The 14,942-nt window shown below is 50.2% G+C and overlaps 1 protein-coding gene across 23 annotated transcripts in view; it reads left to right on the plus strand.

Moving 5' to 3' along the window:
* MSI2 (musashi RNA binding protein 2) overlaps positions 1 to 14,942 on the plus strand; it is a 204,749-nt gene that overhangs the window by 61,852 nt on the left and 127,955 nt on the right. For all 23 annotated transcript variants that reach the window (XR_005259447.1, XR_005259448.1, XR_005259443.1 and 20 more), the window contains one exon: positions 11,227 to 11,319. Coding sequence is in view for 17 of the 23 variants with exons in the window: in XM_038158229.1 (XP_038014157.1) it covers positions 11,227 to 11,319 (93 nt within the window). In the remaining 6 variants the exon portion in view is untranslated. The remainder of the gene's footprint in view (positions 1 to 11,226; positions 11,320 to 14,942) is intronic.

Here is a 14,942-nt window from a genome sequence, read left to right on the forward strand (position 1 = left end):
CTTGGTGTGTGCCCACTTAAACTTCAGTGCTTTGTGTTTTCAGTGTGTGACAGCACTTGATTGCTTAATATACAAATGCATTCACTTTCTTTTTTTGCAGCTTTTATGTGTTGGTTTTTTTTTTCCTCCTCTCCCTTTCTCTCCTCCTGAATGGCATGGGGTTTTTTTCCCCTTCTCTGTGACTAGGTATTTAAAAAGTGCTCTTTTGCAAAATATGTGCACATTAGATAATCTGGTGTTGCATAAAAGCTCTTTCATATTTTGGGGGCTTCGTGCATGCATAAAACAGGCCTAATTGAAGATACAGGCTGTTTGTCACGAATGTGAATATAAGGATAGGGGACAGAGGGGAGGAATTATGTTAAATACCAGGGTGATGTGTTTTTTTCTCTTCTCCTTATTAGTTATTTGCAAAAATGTATCAAAAAGTCATTTTGATGCAGTGCACAATAGTATCACAAACTTGTGCTTTGCATCCTAAGTGCCTGGTTAGAGCACAGTTAGAAGCTGAAATCATTCCTCGATTAGTCCCTGGAGTCCTGTATAAGTCTTTAACTCTCAGCATGTGGTCTGTGATTTAACAGTGGATGAAGGATTGCTGAGCTGCAGCTGTGTGGAGAACCTCAAATTTCCCAATCTGCAGCCTCTCCCCTTCCTCCTGCAGAGGACCCATCAAAACCTTGCCCAAGCTGGCAGTGTTTGCCTTGGGGGCAGAGCTCTGGAGCTGGCAGGATGGCAGGCTCTGGTGGGTGGCACATCACTGTCAGGAGGAGGCAGGGGAGGTCTCCGGTGGCCCTGCAGCTCTTGGGTGCTGGACTTGCAGCTGTCATCACGTGGCTGCAGGTACAGCTTGTGGAGATGTTGTTTTGGTGAGTCAGTCTCCATGGAAAAGGCAAACATTTCCTGTGTGGAATTCAGCTGGCTCGCATGCTGTATGTCACGGTGGAGGTACGAGGCTGAGGAGGTGGGATGAAAGGTTTGATTGTTAACCTCCGTGAGCTGTTCTGATGTACAGCGCCGTGTGTGTGGCTTATAGATGGTTCATAGCTCCTTACACATGTTTCACTCCTGCATCTGTCCAAGTCAAGGCCCAGGGCTTCTGCACTTGAATTAAAATTGCACTGTAGGTACAGGTCCTGCAGCTCTCGGGAGGGACAGAATCTCCAGATGGGCAGCAGCAGTGTGCAGTGTGGGTGCAGCTGTGGGGCTGGGCTGGTTCCTGCAGTGCCACAGCAGCCCTGGCTCTGGAAGGAGCCCTGCTGGCCGAGGTGCTGCCGCTGCTTGCAGCTCTGCTCCTGACACAGCACAGCCTGAGGAGCCCAGCCCCATGCAGGCAGCAGGCAGATGTTCACAGTGCTCACACTTGGCTGCAGTCACTCTGCACAAGTGGCTGTTCATGGGAAGTTGTCCCAGCTTTTCATGTCCTGCCAGACCTGGAAATCCAGTCATCTCAGTGACTTGGCCTTTTTATGTGACATTTTTGGCAGTGTTGTAATGATCTAGGTACTTGAAAGTCTGTGAGTGTATTGAGCTGTGATAGGCTTTGATACTGGCAGAGTTCTTGCGCTGGGGAAGGTGGGGAAGGAGTGCACATCCAGCCAAATGTTTATTCTCAGTAACATCATTATTATTAGAGACCTGTTGGTGTTATAGATCAGGTAGGAATGAGTCCCTCCATCGTAGCTGCAGTTGCTCTGTGAGCCAGTCCAGCGCCTGCACAGCTCTTCTGAGCTGCACCCCTTGAGCAGGGAGCTGTGGTGGGGCACCCTGAGCATCAGCTGTGGGTGCTCTCAGCTTGGTTGGTACCTCAGTGAGCCAGTCCAGTGCCTGCACAGCTCTTCTGAGCTGCTCCCCTTGAGCAGGGAGCTGTGGTGGGGCACCCTGAGCATCAGCAGTTGGTGCTCACAGCTTGGTTGGTAGCACAGAGCTCGGCTGTCTCGGCTGGGGCTGGGGCTGGGCTCCCTCAGGCTGGCATGGGCTTAGTTCCCTCCTGTCCGGGGAAGTCCCTGGGCTGCTGGACACTGTCACCAAGCCTGTGGTGACAGTGCTGGTTGTCCTGGTGGGAAAGGAGCACGAGGGGTGGCCTGCTGTGGTGGGCAGGCAAACCTGGACCCATCAAGGTGTTGCTCAGAGCTGCTTTCCTTGCCCTGGCTGTTGAGCGTGTCCTGCCCCAAACACCAAGCACAAACACATCCCTTCTTGCCCAACCTCCTGCCAAGTGCTCGGGGTTACAGCGTTAACAGCTTTAAATAAATTCTTCCTGGAGATAACTGATTTATTAGGCTCCTACCCTTCTGAGGGCAAAGCTGGCCACAATTAACAAACAAAGCAGCGTGGGGCAGTTATCACTGTGGGTAATAAATCTTTTGATGTTGGCTTTGACTGGCTGATGGGCTTGGAGAGCAAAACTCCAGACAGAGTGTGACTTCAGCGCGGGCCAGTGGCAGGGACCGACGTGACACATGAATGGCTGTTTGTGTACCCAGGTGTGTGTGGGAGGAGGACCTTGGGCTCGTGTTGGGCAGGAGGCAGCCGTGCCAGTGTCCCTGCTGGGCCCACTGCTGGTGTCAGTGCCACCCTGGGCAGCACCTCGGGCTGGTGGTTTCACAGTGTGTCTGCACTCCTCGTTCTCAGCAGGACTCCCAGGTGCAGAAACCAGCGACGTGTCAGCTTTGGGGAGCAGGAGAAGGGCCCCTGTGTGGAGACCCAGCTCCTCTTCCAGCCTGCCGTCCCTCTCTGGCTCTCGCTCCTGATGGTGGCTGGGAAATGAGCCCTCCAAGCTCTGGTGGGTAGATGCTGTTGCTCCCTGGTGGCATCTCTGTTTGAATAAACAATTGGTCCCAGACCTGGTGGCGTGGTTTCCAGCACTGGGAGAGATTTCTTGCCGGGTTTGTAAAAATGATCTAAATGGATGCGACATTGTGGCCATAAAACATCTGTAACATTACACATTTAGTTATGTTACTAGAGACTTGAGTTCATTTTGATGGGCAGTATTTTATCTGCTACTTTTCCCCTTCTGAAAGCAAAGCTTTCTGTAGAGGAGGATTTATAGAAATATATTTCTAGTACAAAAAAAGTCATGCACATTAAGATGTTGGAGTAAAGGAGAAATAATGTCTTTTTTTGGAGACCTTGGCTGATTTATCTCTTGCTTGGTAGTTTGATATGGCCTTCCTAGCTAGGAACAATATATATTTTTTTATTCTTCCTTTAATAACAATAATGTCAGTAACAATGTCTTGCACTATTCCAGCATCTTCAAATCAGACTTTCAGCAGGTTAGGCATTTAATGAGTGAAACCTCACAGGCTCCATTGAGCTGTGGGGATATATTTCTGTTCTTTTTGTGGAAATCAAGGCACATAGCACTCGGTTGTGCAATGCACTCAACCTAATGAGGCTTCCCCAAATGCTGCGAGTTCAAATGTGTGCTCAGATGCTGAGCCCTGCAGTCTCCAGCTGAGCTTCTCCCAAGACTCTTTGATATGTCAGTGCTGTGGAGGCTGAAATGACTTGCCCTGTGGTCACTGAGTGAGTAAACATCACACAGGGAGACAAGCTCTTGTAGCTGAGAGATGCTGCCTTCCTTTGGAAAATGTATGGATGTTTTCTCTTGCCTTGCTTCCCCTCTTCGTTTGTGGTGCAGCTCCTCAAGGGCCCTTTTATTCCCAGCCAAGGGTTATTTGATCTGCTTTGGAGTGACAACGATGTTGGTTTAATAAAGGCTGGTGGGCTCCCTCCCTGGCAAGGGGAGAGCATCTCCCCTTGGTGAGCTGGAGTGGGAATGCTGCAATTCCTCTAATTCACCAGCCCATTTGTGTGTGGGGGGAAAGGATAAAAGCAAACACAGCATTTCATAAAGCTGTGAATGTATTTCAACAGCAGTAATAGGCAAATCTGGGCATTTTGCAAGATTTTAGTGGTCTGGCATCAGAGGGAAAGCTCAGCCTTGTGCAGAGCCTTGCAGCTCCATGGGCTTGACTCAGCAGAGGAAGGCAGACCTGCTCATCAGTTACTGATTGCCATGTGCAGCTAGAGTATGTAGATGAAATTAATCAAGGCTAAGGGTTAAAGTTTCCATTTGTTCTTTTCAGAGAAATCATCTGGAGTGTGTTGGGAAGGAGGTAAATTGCTTCACACATTTCTTATTCCTTCCTGTGATTTTTTTCCTGTTTTAGCAGATTATCTAGAATCTTAACAGAGAACTCCCATCACTGATTTTGGAGGGTTATCATGAAAAATTAGTTGATACTAACTTAGAAGCATTTAAATTATGTCATGCTCTCTGCACTGTAGAGGCAGTGAATTTCTTTGGACTGCCCTCAGTGTTTGGAGCTGGAAGAATTTATAAACTCTGGCAGAATCCTTTTCCTCTCCAGTTCAGGCTGTGTCCCTGGCTTTGCTGAGCACTGAGTTACAGGACTTTGCCTGAGCTTCCAGGAGCCTTTTGTCACTCTCCCTGTGTGGGGCAGGCTGGGGATGTCAGCAGGTCTGTCCTGGCCCAGCTTCTGCTCCTCTGCACAGGACTGTGCCTCTCACTGCTGTCCTGCACACCCCTCCTGGGCTGGGAGAGCAGGGACAGCCAGGGGCCTTCTCCTTGTATTGATCCAGGGTGAAAAATAAGGGCTTGGGCTGTGTTTTGGGAAGCTGATGAGTTGGTCTCTTCAGTCCATCCTGCTTCACCTTTAGAGCTGTGCCACAGATCGACCTTGAACATGCCCTTGGAAACGTTGTCCTCCAACAGGACATAAAACTGTGACAGCCACAGGTTTTCTGGTTGGATTTTGGACATGGCACAAGATGTTTGCTTTGGGAAGATGGTGTAGCATAGGTGAGGAATTGATGCAGTGCTAATGGTCAGTTAATCTGTGTTCCCACTGGGTGCTGCTGGCAGGGAGGGAGGTCCCTGGGCAGAATGCCATCTCCCCCTTTCTTCCCCTCCCTCCTCTCCCTCCCTGTGCCTGCACAAGGTGAAGTTTTGCCAGTAGCCTGTAGATTGAGGACCAGAGGCTTAATTGCTTCCCACTGGGGCCTTTGTCCCTCATTACTTGGGCATTGCAGAAATCCCCCCTCCCAGTCACACCGGGCAGTGCTCTCCATTTGTGGCCCTGAGATGTATTAATTTAAAAATAATTATCTTCATTTAAAGTTATTAATGCAGTTTTTAAGCACTGCTGAACAGTAATCAGGCAGGCAGGTTGGATAAGTTGTCTGCACTCAGTGAATATTCAGAGCTACCTTCCTACCATACCACGCAGGAGGAGCTGAAGCAGCCAGGGGGATTGAAATAGGTTTGCTCTGCTCCCCTGCTCTTGCCTGTAACCTGTAAAGGAGTTAACTGGAGCACAGGAGGTGGGAGCAGCCCTCAGGGATGTGATATAACTGGTTGTAGCCAGGCTGTGGGGCCAGGAGCTGCTCCTGGGCTCTGGTGAATTTTACTGTACCTTTTGATATGAAGCTTGCAGCCAGGTTTTGCTCAGACCTGCTGAGCTCTCACAGCTGGGGCTCGTTTTCAGGCTTGGATCTCCCGTTCAGGGAGCTCTGGGTGGTGGTGCAGGTAAAGGTGCTGCCGTGCCTGGAGAGCTGAGGGTGGCTCAGGGGGTGTACGGGACACTCCTGCCTGGACACAAACCCTTCTTTTGGGAACAGCCCCTTCCTGGGGTGGCTGTGGCCCGTGGCAGGCTGCCATCACCGGTGGGTGGGTGGGTGAGTGAGGGGCTGCTCCTCCCAGGGGGGCAAATCAAGGAGTTAAACCCAGTAGCAGTTGGGAAGATGGACAGGGAAGGGCTTTGCTTGGCCCCTGGCCAGGTTTGCTTGTGAAACTCCGAGGATGGTTTTGGCAATTGCTGCCAGTTCAATCTGTCTTGGAAAAATCAGTTTGTGTGTTCTGCCTCCTGCTGATGCCACAGCCACGAGGGAGGGAAATGTTCCACCTGCCAAAACCCTGCCAGCAGTCGCGGCAGAACCCAAGGCAGCCAGAATCCAGGAATGCAGCAGGGACCAGGTTTCCTTTCTGAACGGCTCGGGAGAATACAAGCCATGTGTATTTTCCCAGAAATCAGGGGAGCTGATTTACCCTGCTGGGAATGTGTGCTGGTTGTTTGGATTAAAGGGCTCTTTCATTCCATAGCTCCAGCAGTTCTCACAGGATGACACGAGCTTACCAGGGGTCAGGCACAAGGTATTTGCACCGTTTAAGTCTCGCTGGAATCCTATTTTGAATACTTAGGCGTGCTGTACGTGGCACGTACAGCCAGCTGCCTGTGCAGGGGCTGTGCTGCCCTGGCTCCAGTGCCCAGCTCTGCACCCCCATCACTGTGCAGAAGCACCTGGATGCTTCTGGGGTGTTCTGTGAACACACAGAGCCTGGCAGCTTTCGCTGCATCTGCCTTTTTCCTCGTGTCTTTGCATCACATTTCTGTTGAGTTTTTAATAGCTTTTTGGAACTTCCTAGGGGAATTCCAGAGGCAAAAAACTAAAAAAAAACCTGGAGAATTCTTATGGTGGGTGCTCTGCCAAAGGAGCCTGGCAGTTCTGTTAACAAGATCACTTCCCCTGTTACATGAATTATTGTTGTTCTTAATTAGAAGTAATGCTGTAGTTTGAAGGTACAGCACAATGGGGTATAAAATACAGTTCAGCACAGATACCAAAGCTGGTTTTTCCAATTATAAACCTATTTAGAAAGTGGATACACTGGAAATGATGGAATGCCAATCTGCAGATGAGGTGAGCAGGCTGGGATACGTGTGCACCCCTGCACACGCTGTTGTAGGAGAGAGAGGAGAGTGCTCTGGAAAACAGTTACATATGCATAATTAGTTTAATCTGAAATAAATGCTAATTTCAGCAATTTGTGATGCAGAGTCACTATGAGTACTCTAGTCCACTTCCACTGCACTGAGAAGTTGAGGATGCAAAGCCTGAAAGTGATGAATTCCACACTGGAGTGTGCACAGGCTCCCGGGGTGTTCCTTGGGCCCCATGTGCTGGGTGTGTGTCTCTGTCTCCTGCTGTGGGATTTTACATGGATTTTACCTCCCAGCATGGCCTGCCAGTGGCACTCTGGGGCTCCTCTCTGTGCCAGCTGGGTGTCAGCACTCATCCTTTCCACCCTCCCCATCCCGAGCCAGAGCTCTGCACTAGAGCTGGAGGCAGGGGGATGGCTAAAAGGCTGAGTAAAGAGTGGCTGGGAAATGATACTAAAAGCCATTACCCTGAAGTTACATATTTAACTTCTTTGTTAATGTAGACAGGGCCTTGACTCGTCTAGAAGGAACAGTGGATACTTCCTGCTTGAGATTTTGAAATTCTGGGAATCCTGCAAAATATTTCATGAGCTTAAAATCATCTTTTTTCATTTTTATTAGTCAGCATAATAAGACAGTTTTGGTGGGGAAGGAAGAACCACAGAAGATGATGAGCAGGGTTACTGTGTGAGTGTGAGGGATGTTCAGGGGTTTGGAGCTGGAGCCCCCAGCTCTGCAAAACCTCCTTCCCCCATTTCATGGGGTAGGCTGGGTTTAGCTCACGTTTGTATTGACGTGTTCCAGTGGGACCAGACTTTCCTTCCCAGAGGCTGCACCTTCAGCCTGTTGTTGAGAGGAGATTTACCTGATAGGCCAAACTGATCTAATTACAGCCATAACCTTGCACCGAGTGGCATTAACTCAGCAGAGCTGCCTGGCTAGAGCAGGGAAGGTTTTCTTCCTGCTCCTGCACCTCCTGAAGTGTTTGCTCAGTTTCAGAGCACAAAGGCAATTATATTTTTCAAAAGCCAAGCCAGTAAAGAGAATGTAACCTTGAATGCCTCCTCGCAGGAGTAGTCACATGTGTTTTGATTAAGTCAGCACCAGCACCGCACACAAACAGAGCAGTTCTGTGATGCTCACAGTTAAAGGGCCTCACACCAGCCTGGGATCTGCCTCTCCTGGAGAGTCCTTCTGCAGCGAGAGAGAGACACCTTCAGTACACAAACCCTCCAAATCCATCTGGTAGCCACGGTTTGCAGAGCCCGGCAGTGGCCAGGGCTGGATATATTACACTGCAAATGGAATCCAAAGACACAGAGCTGCAAGTATTGTGGTTTCAGAGTGACCCAGACCTCTTGGAGTCCTTAATAAAACATGAGCTTGTGATTGATTTGCACAAATCGCTTCCTGTTACCCAAAGCCCCCTGCTCCACCCAGGAGAGGGCAGCTGGGGCTGCTGGCAGAGGGTCCAAACCCACCAGGGCTGCTGTGACACCACTGCTTTGGGGGTGTCCCCGTTGTGAGCAACCTCCAGAAAGCAGATTCTGAATTTACTCACAGGAGAAGATCCTCAGTGACTTCCACTGGAGGGATTCAGACTGGCAGGGTGTGCCCAGGTGTCCTGTGCCCTGCCCTGCTCCCAGAGCCACGTGCCCTGCACTTTTCCCTGGGGGAGCCTTTCCCTGTCGGTGGGAGCAGGAGTCAGAGGCTGTTCCCAGCTGGTCCCAGTGCCACACGGTTCCTGATGCTGCAGAGTGCTGAGCCACAGCAGCACAGAGCTGCCAGGGCTGGGGAGCAGCAGCTCACCTGGCAGAGGGGCAGGGAGGGAAACGGGCCAGGGCAGCTCCTGTGCAGGGGCTGTGAGCCCCAGCTGAGCGTGGCTGGCCATTGTTGAGGGCTGTCCCCTTCACCTGGGGGGGAGCAGGCTGCTGCTCATCCCTGCTGACCATGTCCCTGTTTCCTGTGTCCCACCTGCTGCTCCTGATTCCTGCTGCTCCTGATTCCTCCTGCCCATGTCCCTATGCCCGTGTCCCACCTGCTGCCCATGTCCCTGCTGCTCCTGCTCCCTGCTGCCCATGTCCCTGCTGCTCCTGGTCCCTCCTGCCCATGTCCCTGGTGCCCATGTCCCTGCTACCTGTGTCCCTCCTGGTCCTTGCTGCCCGTATCCCACCTGCTGCCCATGTCCCTCCTGCTCTGTGTCCCTCCTCCTCCTGGTCCCTGCTGCCTGTGTCCCTATTGTCCATGTCCCACCTGCCTGTGTCCCTGCTGCCTGTGTCCCTATTTCCCACGTCCCTCCTGTTCCCTGCTGCCCGTGTCCCTGCTCCCCATGTCCCATTGTCACCTCTCCCCACCTGCCCGGGCTCCTGCCTCGTGCCCAGGTGGAAGGGAGGCAGCAAATCCTGCTGTGGAGAGGCAGGTCAGGGCGTGCATTTTCTGTTCTGGTGCTGGGGGGAATGTGGGAACAAAGCAATTGAGCAGTCTCTTCAGGGAGATGTGGATTGTAAAAGCAGACTTAATTTTGTGCTTCGCTTTGGTACCAAAGAGCTGATTTCTGAAACCATTTCCCAGCTCGCAACACATCTCTAGGCATTAAAATGTTGTGAATTTGCTTGTCATTACCAATATTTTCTTTGACTGAAGCTATTGAAACAAAGTGGTCTTTTTTTTTTTTTTTTCCTATAACCTTCAATCTTGCTTCTAAAAGCAGTAGCTCTCTTTTTCTTTCTTTTTTGGTCAAATATAAAAATGATGATAATTTCAAATACTGCTTTAGAATAATTGCTTTCCTCCCTCTTCCTCCCTCTTTTGTATGACAACAGAAGCTTGGCCTGATCTTAAATCAGATGCTGGCAGGCAGAGGGCTCTTGACAGCCCTGCAAAATCCTTTAGTTACAAGTCGACTTTAGCCAATTCTTTATTTGTAAATGACAATTTTCTACAGACAAATATATGCTTGGGCTTCAATTTTGGAGCCCTAGATTGCAGCCAGGAAAAAATAATTGAATTTTTGCACTTTTTTTTTTTTTTCTCCTCTCTTTTTCTTCCTAACTTAAAAAAAAAACCCAAACAGAAAAAGTGAGGCTGTGTAAGGTGTGGTTGGAGCCGATTGAGGGGAGTGTCTGCCCTGGTTGATGTGGGGACAGGAGTGGTGATCAATCTGTTCTGTGCTGGGAGGGTTTGGGGCTGCTCTGGGCTTTGTGTCCCATGCCCCAGCCCCGTGCAGGCTTTGGCCCTGTGTGTGTGACAGGGTGACCTCGGTGTGGAGCAGCTCTGGGCTGTCCTCATGACCTCGGGAGCCCTCACCAAAGGCATCTTCAGAGTCTTCAGTGAAAACAGAAGGCAGTGATGAGCCTTGCAGGTGCCAGGCTGGTCCCTGTGCCTCTGCTCTCCCCTGCTAAGGCAGGTGGGTCCTGGCTCTGGAGTCAGGGGCATTTTCCCTTCAGGCTCTGGAATTCTCTTCAGTTTGCAGAGTGCAGTGCCCGGGTTTGTGGCTGAGGTGTTCTGTTTGCTGGTGCCCCGAGCTGGGCAGGGTTGACTCCAACACCTGTCCATGTGGGTTGGCTGCTGCTGAGCTGCCTCCAGCTGCAGGGCCATGGCTCTGAGCCCTCCCCAGGCCCTTCAGAGAGTGCTGGCAGCATTGTCCTGGCTCTGCCTTCGCTCCTGGTGGCCCCACGAGGGTCAGCTGCTTTGGGATCAGCCCACCAAAGCCACCCTGGCTGGGGTTGGTGTGCCTGGCTGATCCTGCCCATCCTCAGGAGCTGCAGGCTGTGCGTGGTGGGTTCTGCCCTGGTGTGTTCTCTGTAGGGGATGCAGCAGCATCCCTTGCCTTGTGGGGCCAAACTCAGCCCACCTGGGGCAGCAGGAGGAGCTGGGTGCTCAGCTGGGGCTGGGGGGCACAGGTGGGCTCCTGGAGGGGCTGATGTGCCCTGGGGGTGGTGATTCCATGAGCCTGGGCTGGAGGATGCTGCGTCAGCAGCTCTGGCTGTCTTTCATCATTTGATTACTTTGAAAGTAACTGTGCAAGTTCCTTTTAAACTGACCCGTGGAAACTTAATAACACATCACTTGGATTTGATGTAATTGCCTGTCCCTGCCAAGGAGCATTCAGCCTGTCTGTAGGAAAAGGAGGGCAAAGGCACCTCTGCTTTGAGACAGTAGCTATGAAGATACAATGCTTGGACTCCTTTTTCACTTTTATTTGCATTGAGAAGCACAATAAAAATCGTTTATTAAAAAAAAATAGCCGGGGGCTACAGTTGTTATTGAGAGCCTTTACTCAGCCATCTCTCAAATAAAAACAAAACAAGACGGAGAAAGAAGTATCTAATCAAATCGAATTGAAATTGCTTTTGTAAAAAGAAGTATTCTCATTATCTGGGTTAGGGATGGGATCTGAAGAATATTTCTTTTTTCCACATATTGTTTGAAATAATCTGGTTAAACCATATGCTTGTCTTGTAATTTCTTACAGATGGTCACAAGAACAAAGAAAATATTTGTAGGTGGATTATCGGCTAACACAGTAGTGGAAGACGTGAAGCAATACTTTGAACAGTTTGGCAAGGTAAGTTCTGCCCAAGTGAGCACTACATAGTTGTTCTTTCTTCCCTTTCTTTTTGAAGTGCGTTTTGAAAAACAAAAGTGCATTGAGGACTGAGCTCAAAGGAGGGCCAAGTTTTTGCCTTTCCATGTCATTTCTCGGAGCCTCTGGGATTCCTTTTCTGTTTGTTGCTTGTGTGTGTACAACATTGCCAGCACTGTTTACTTCCAGCAAAGAAAAAAGCATCACTGGGAGGTGAATCTGTGTCTGTTCAGGAAGAATCTGACCCTTAGCTGAATGATTACACAGTTGTCTTCTCCATAAAATCAGCCTTCTGTTAGCCCCGATTCCAGTGGCAAAAAGGGCAGATAGATGTATTGGAGAGCTCATTAATTTGTGAAAATGCCTGCAGGAACCACGTGAAAAGCAAGAGTAATGTGGAAGTCACTAGAATATCCACTTAATTTCTTACTAGAAAATCCTTCTGCAAGTATGTATAGAATGCTGGCATCACTGAAAAATAAAGAACAACAACAACAAAAAAACCCACAGCAAAAGAACCCCTCGCCAAAACCCCAAACAAACAAGTTTATGCAGAGAGGAAGATCTGAACCTTGCCAGAATGGTCTTTGCTGTGATGTAACAGCTCAAGCCCCACTGTCCAGGCTTTGGCTGGTGCTCAGTGACACTGACTTCTGTGGAGCTCCCTGGGTCCCCAGGGCCTCTGGACAATTGTTCAGGAGTGCCATGGGTGACGAGCTCACAGAGCTGCCTGCTCTGAGAGCAGTTTGTGGCACCACCTTCTGCCAGCCCCCCCGGCCACGGGGCTCCTGGGGTTCCAGCTCCACGGGTTCCAGCCTAGCAGCTCCATTCCTGTCTTCTGGAGTGCAGAGTTGATGCTTTAGATGCAAGATTGCGTGAGGACGCAGCTGGGCATCCCAGAGCAAAGCAGCTCCCATTCCTTGGAGTTAGTTTGTGTTTCTTTTATCTGCCCTGAAAAGCCTGAGCCAGGCAGGATTTCATTGAGGGCTGAGGAGGCGAGTTTATAAATGGTTCCTGTGCTGGATTGATAGTTGTTTTGCAAACCAGTCATTTTATTTTCAATAATAATCTTCGATTCCGGCAGGATGTTTACAGCCTGCTGAGCCTTTTATTAAAGGATTACATGAGCTTTTGGATGTTTCTTCTGTAGTTACTTCTAATTGCAGAACTCCACTAACCTGTATTTTTCAAGTTAATAATAGTTTCAATATAAGTGCTTTGCATATTGTCTGGATGTTGTCTTAATATAGTCTTTTTAATTTCACCATCTGGTAGTTTCATGCTTGCAGTTTTACAGTCCCTGAGAATGCAGCAGCCAGGCAGTGTCTCGGGAGTGGCTGGGGATTTGGGACACTTTGGTTCTGCTTTCATGCTCTGCCATTCTTGAGACAGCTTAGCAGAGGTTTGCCTTCCCAAAGGCAGTACTTCGGAAAAATCAAGTGGGTTTTTAATTCAAGTGTCTTAATTTTGCAGGCTAAAAAATTTAAGGAGCTGTAAATTGCAGAGGTTGGGATCAAGGTAGGAGGCCATTGCCATGTCAGCACAGCTGGGGCTGTCCCGCTGAGGCTAGGCTCCTGCAGCAGTCAGGCTGGCAGGGCTTGGTCCCTGTCACTCCAGGTGACCCGTGTCACAGTCCCTGCTCCAGCTTGTTTGGAGTGTGTGGAGCTGGTGCTGTTTGGAGCAGAGGCTGCTTGGCTGTGTGACCGTGACCTTGGTGCAGGTGCTGGGGTTCTCCCCACGGTGCTGCTCTTTATCAGCTGGGACTCTTTGGTTTCGGGGTGGTTTGAGGTGGTTCTCCTCAGGCTCTGGTTGTCAGGAGGTGGTCAATGACCCTGAGAAATGGGGAGTTGTGGTTCAGCTGAGTTAGAAGACTTGTTAACGTGCTGTGTACAGGACGATGCAGATACAGGACCCAGGACTGGTGCTGCAGGACCTTGCAGAGTCAATCCTTGTCCATCCCCCTTCCCTGCCCCTCCAGGGATGGAGCTCCAGCCCTGTGAGGCAGGGCCTGTGCTCAGCACACAGCCTGGCTCTCCATCAGCCCATCACCAGTGATCCACATCGACTGGCCAGCTCTGCCTTTGCTCAGAGCTTCCTTAAAACAAAGCAAATTGCATTAGACAGTGAATGTGTGAGGAGCTGCCCGTGTTTGATAGGAGCATCTCAGGTGATTTGCTCTTTGGAATGCTGAGCTTATTTATCAGCGTGGAAGAAATTGCTTATGGAGTGCTGCAGTTCCTGCAGTCCTGCTTGTGCCTGCTGTGGAGGGGAGCTCTGCAGCCAGGGAGGGTGTTTGGTGCCTGGAGGTGGCTCTCAGAGCACAGGATGTGGGGACAGCAGCTTTGGGGCCAGGTGGGCTGGCTGCTGTAACTGGAGCTGGCAGGAAGGGGGTAAAGTGTCAAATGTGAAACTGCAGCTTTTTGAAAAGTCAGAGCCAGAACCTTTGTCTCCAAGAAAAGGAAAAGCTTTAGTAAACCCACCCGTGAAAGTGCCTGGTGATACAGCACCAGAGTAAGTGGCAATGATAATTCCTGGAACTTAGCTTGTAAGATTTCTCATAGTAATTATTTTTTCTTTACCTAAAAGCCTGGGAGTCACAGATTTCCTGTTGGGAAGGTGGACATCCTTAGCTGCTGTAAGCTGTGGAAGAAAACTGGGAAAAATGACCCAGGTGAAGCCAAAAGCCATCACAGAAGGAGCACAGAACAGTGTAATGAGCAGCCTTGTGACTGCTCAGAGCTGCTGGGGCTGGTCCTGTGCACCTGCAGTTGCTGTAGGGCTCCCCAGAGAGGCTGGGCAGGGTCTGGGATTCTCCTTCCAGTCATTTCAGGGAGCAGAATCCGTGGAGGACATGAGAAGGCTAAGCTGGGAGAATACCAAACTAAGCCATAAGCATTTTACAATCAGAAGGAGGAGGACAAAAGCCATTATGTTACTCCTGATCCTGACAGTCTAATGCAGTTGTTTGCTGGATCCTCTCCTATTTCAGTCAAAGATGTTTCAAACATTCTTACAAACAAAATAAATTCAGTGCCCATGTTGACCTGTCTGGGCTCTGCAGCCTTGCCCTTGTGCTGGGTGGGAAAAGCTGCTGAGACCAGGCTCTGAAAGAACTGAAACGAGAAGTGTTGGAGCTGAGGAGAGCCAGGGGGAGCTCAGGGGGGTGGCATTCCTCCCCTCTGGAGGGGCCATGGCTCTGCTGCGGGCTGGGGCTGCAGATCTGCCTGATCCTGGCTGCCTGGAGGGGCAGGAAGTGTGGAGCTCTGAGACTGGGACGTGCTGGAGCATTTGAGGCATCAGGCATCATTTAAAAAAGGAAAAAAAAAAAACTACAACAGACTCCTGGAGCCTCACCTGGAGTCCTGTGAGCAGCAGAGGAGAGCTCTGAGTGCTGTGGGTTCCCAGGACCTGCATGTCCTGCCCGGGGGGCTGCAGCAGTGCAGGGCAGGCAGGGCTCAGGTGTGCCCAGGTGCTGCTCCCTGCACACAGCTCCTGCAGGAGCAGCCAGCCTTGTGCAATTGCACTTCACATGGCCAACTGTGTAATTAGTTTGGAAGACTTATGCCTAGTCATTGGTTTATCCTAATCGGCTTTGGCTTTTCCCA

This window comes from Motacilla alba, chromosome 19 (genome assembly GCF_015832195.1).
Source record: "Motacilla alba alba isolate MOTALB_02 chromosome 19, Motacilla_alba_V1.0_pri, whole genome shotgun sequence".
Taxonomy (NCBI): domain Eukaryota; kingdom Metazoa; phylum Chordata; class Aves; order Passeriformes; family Motacillidae; genus Motacilla; species Motacilla alba.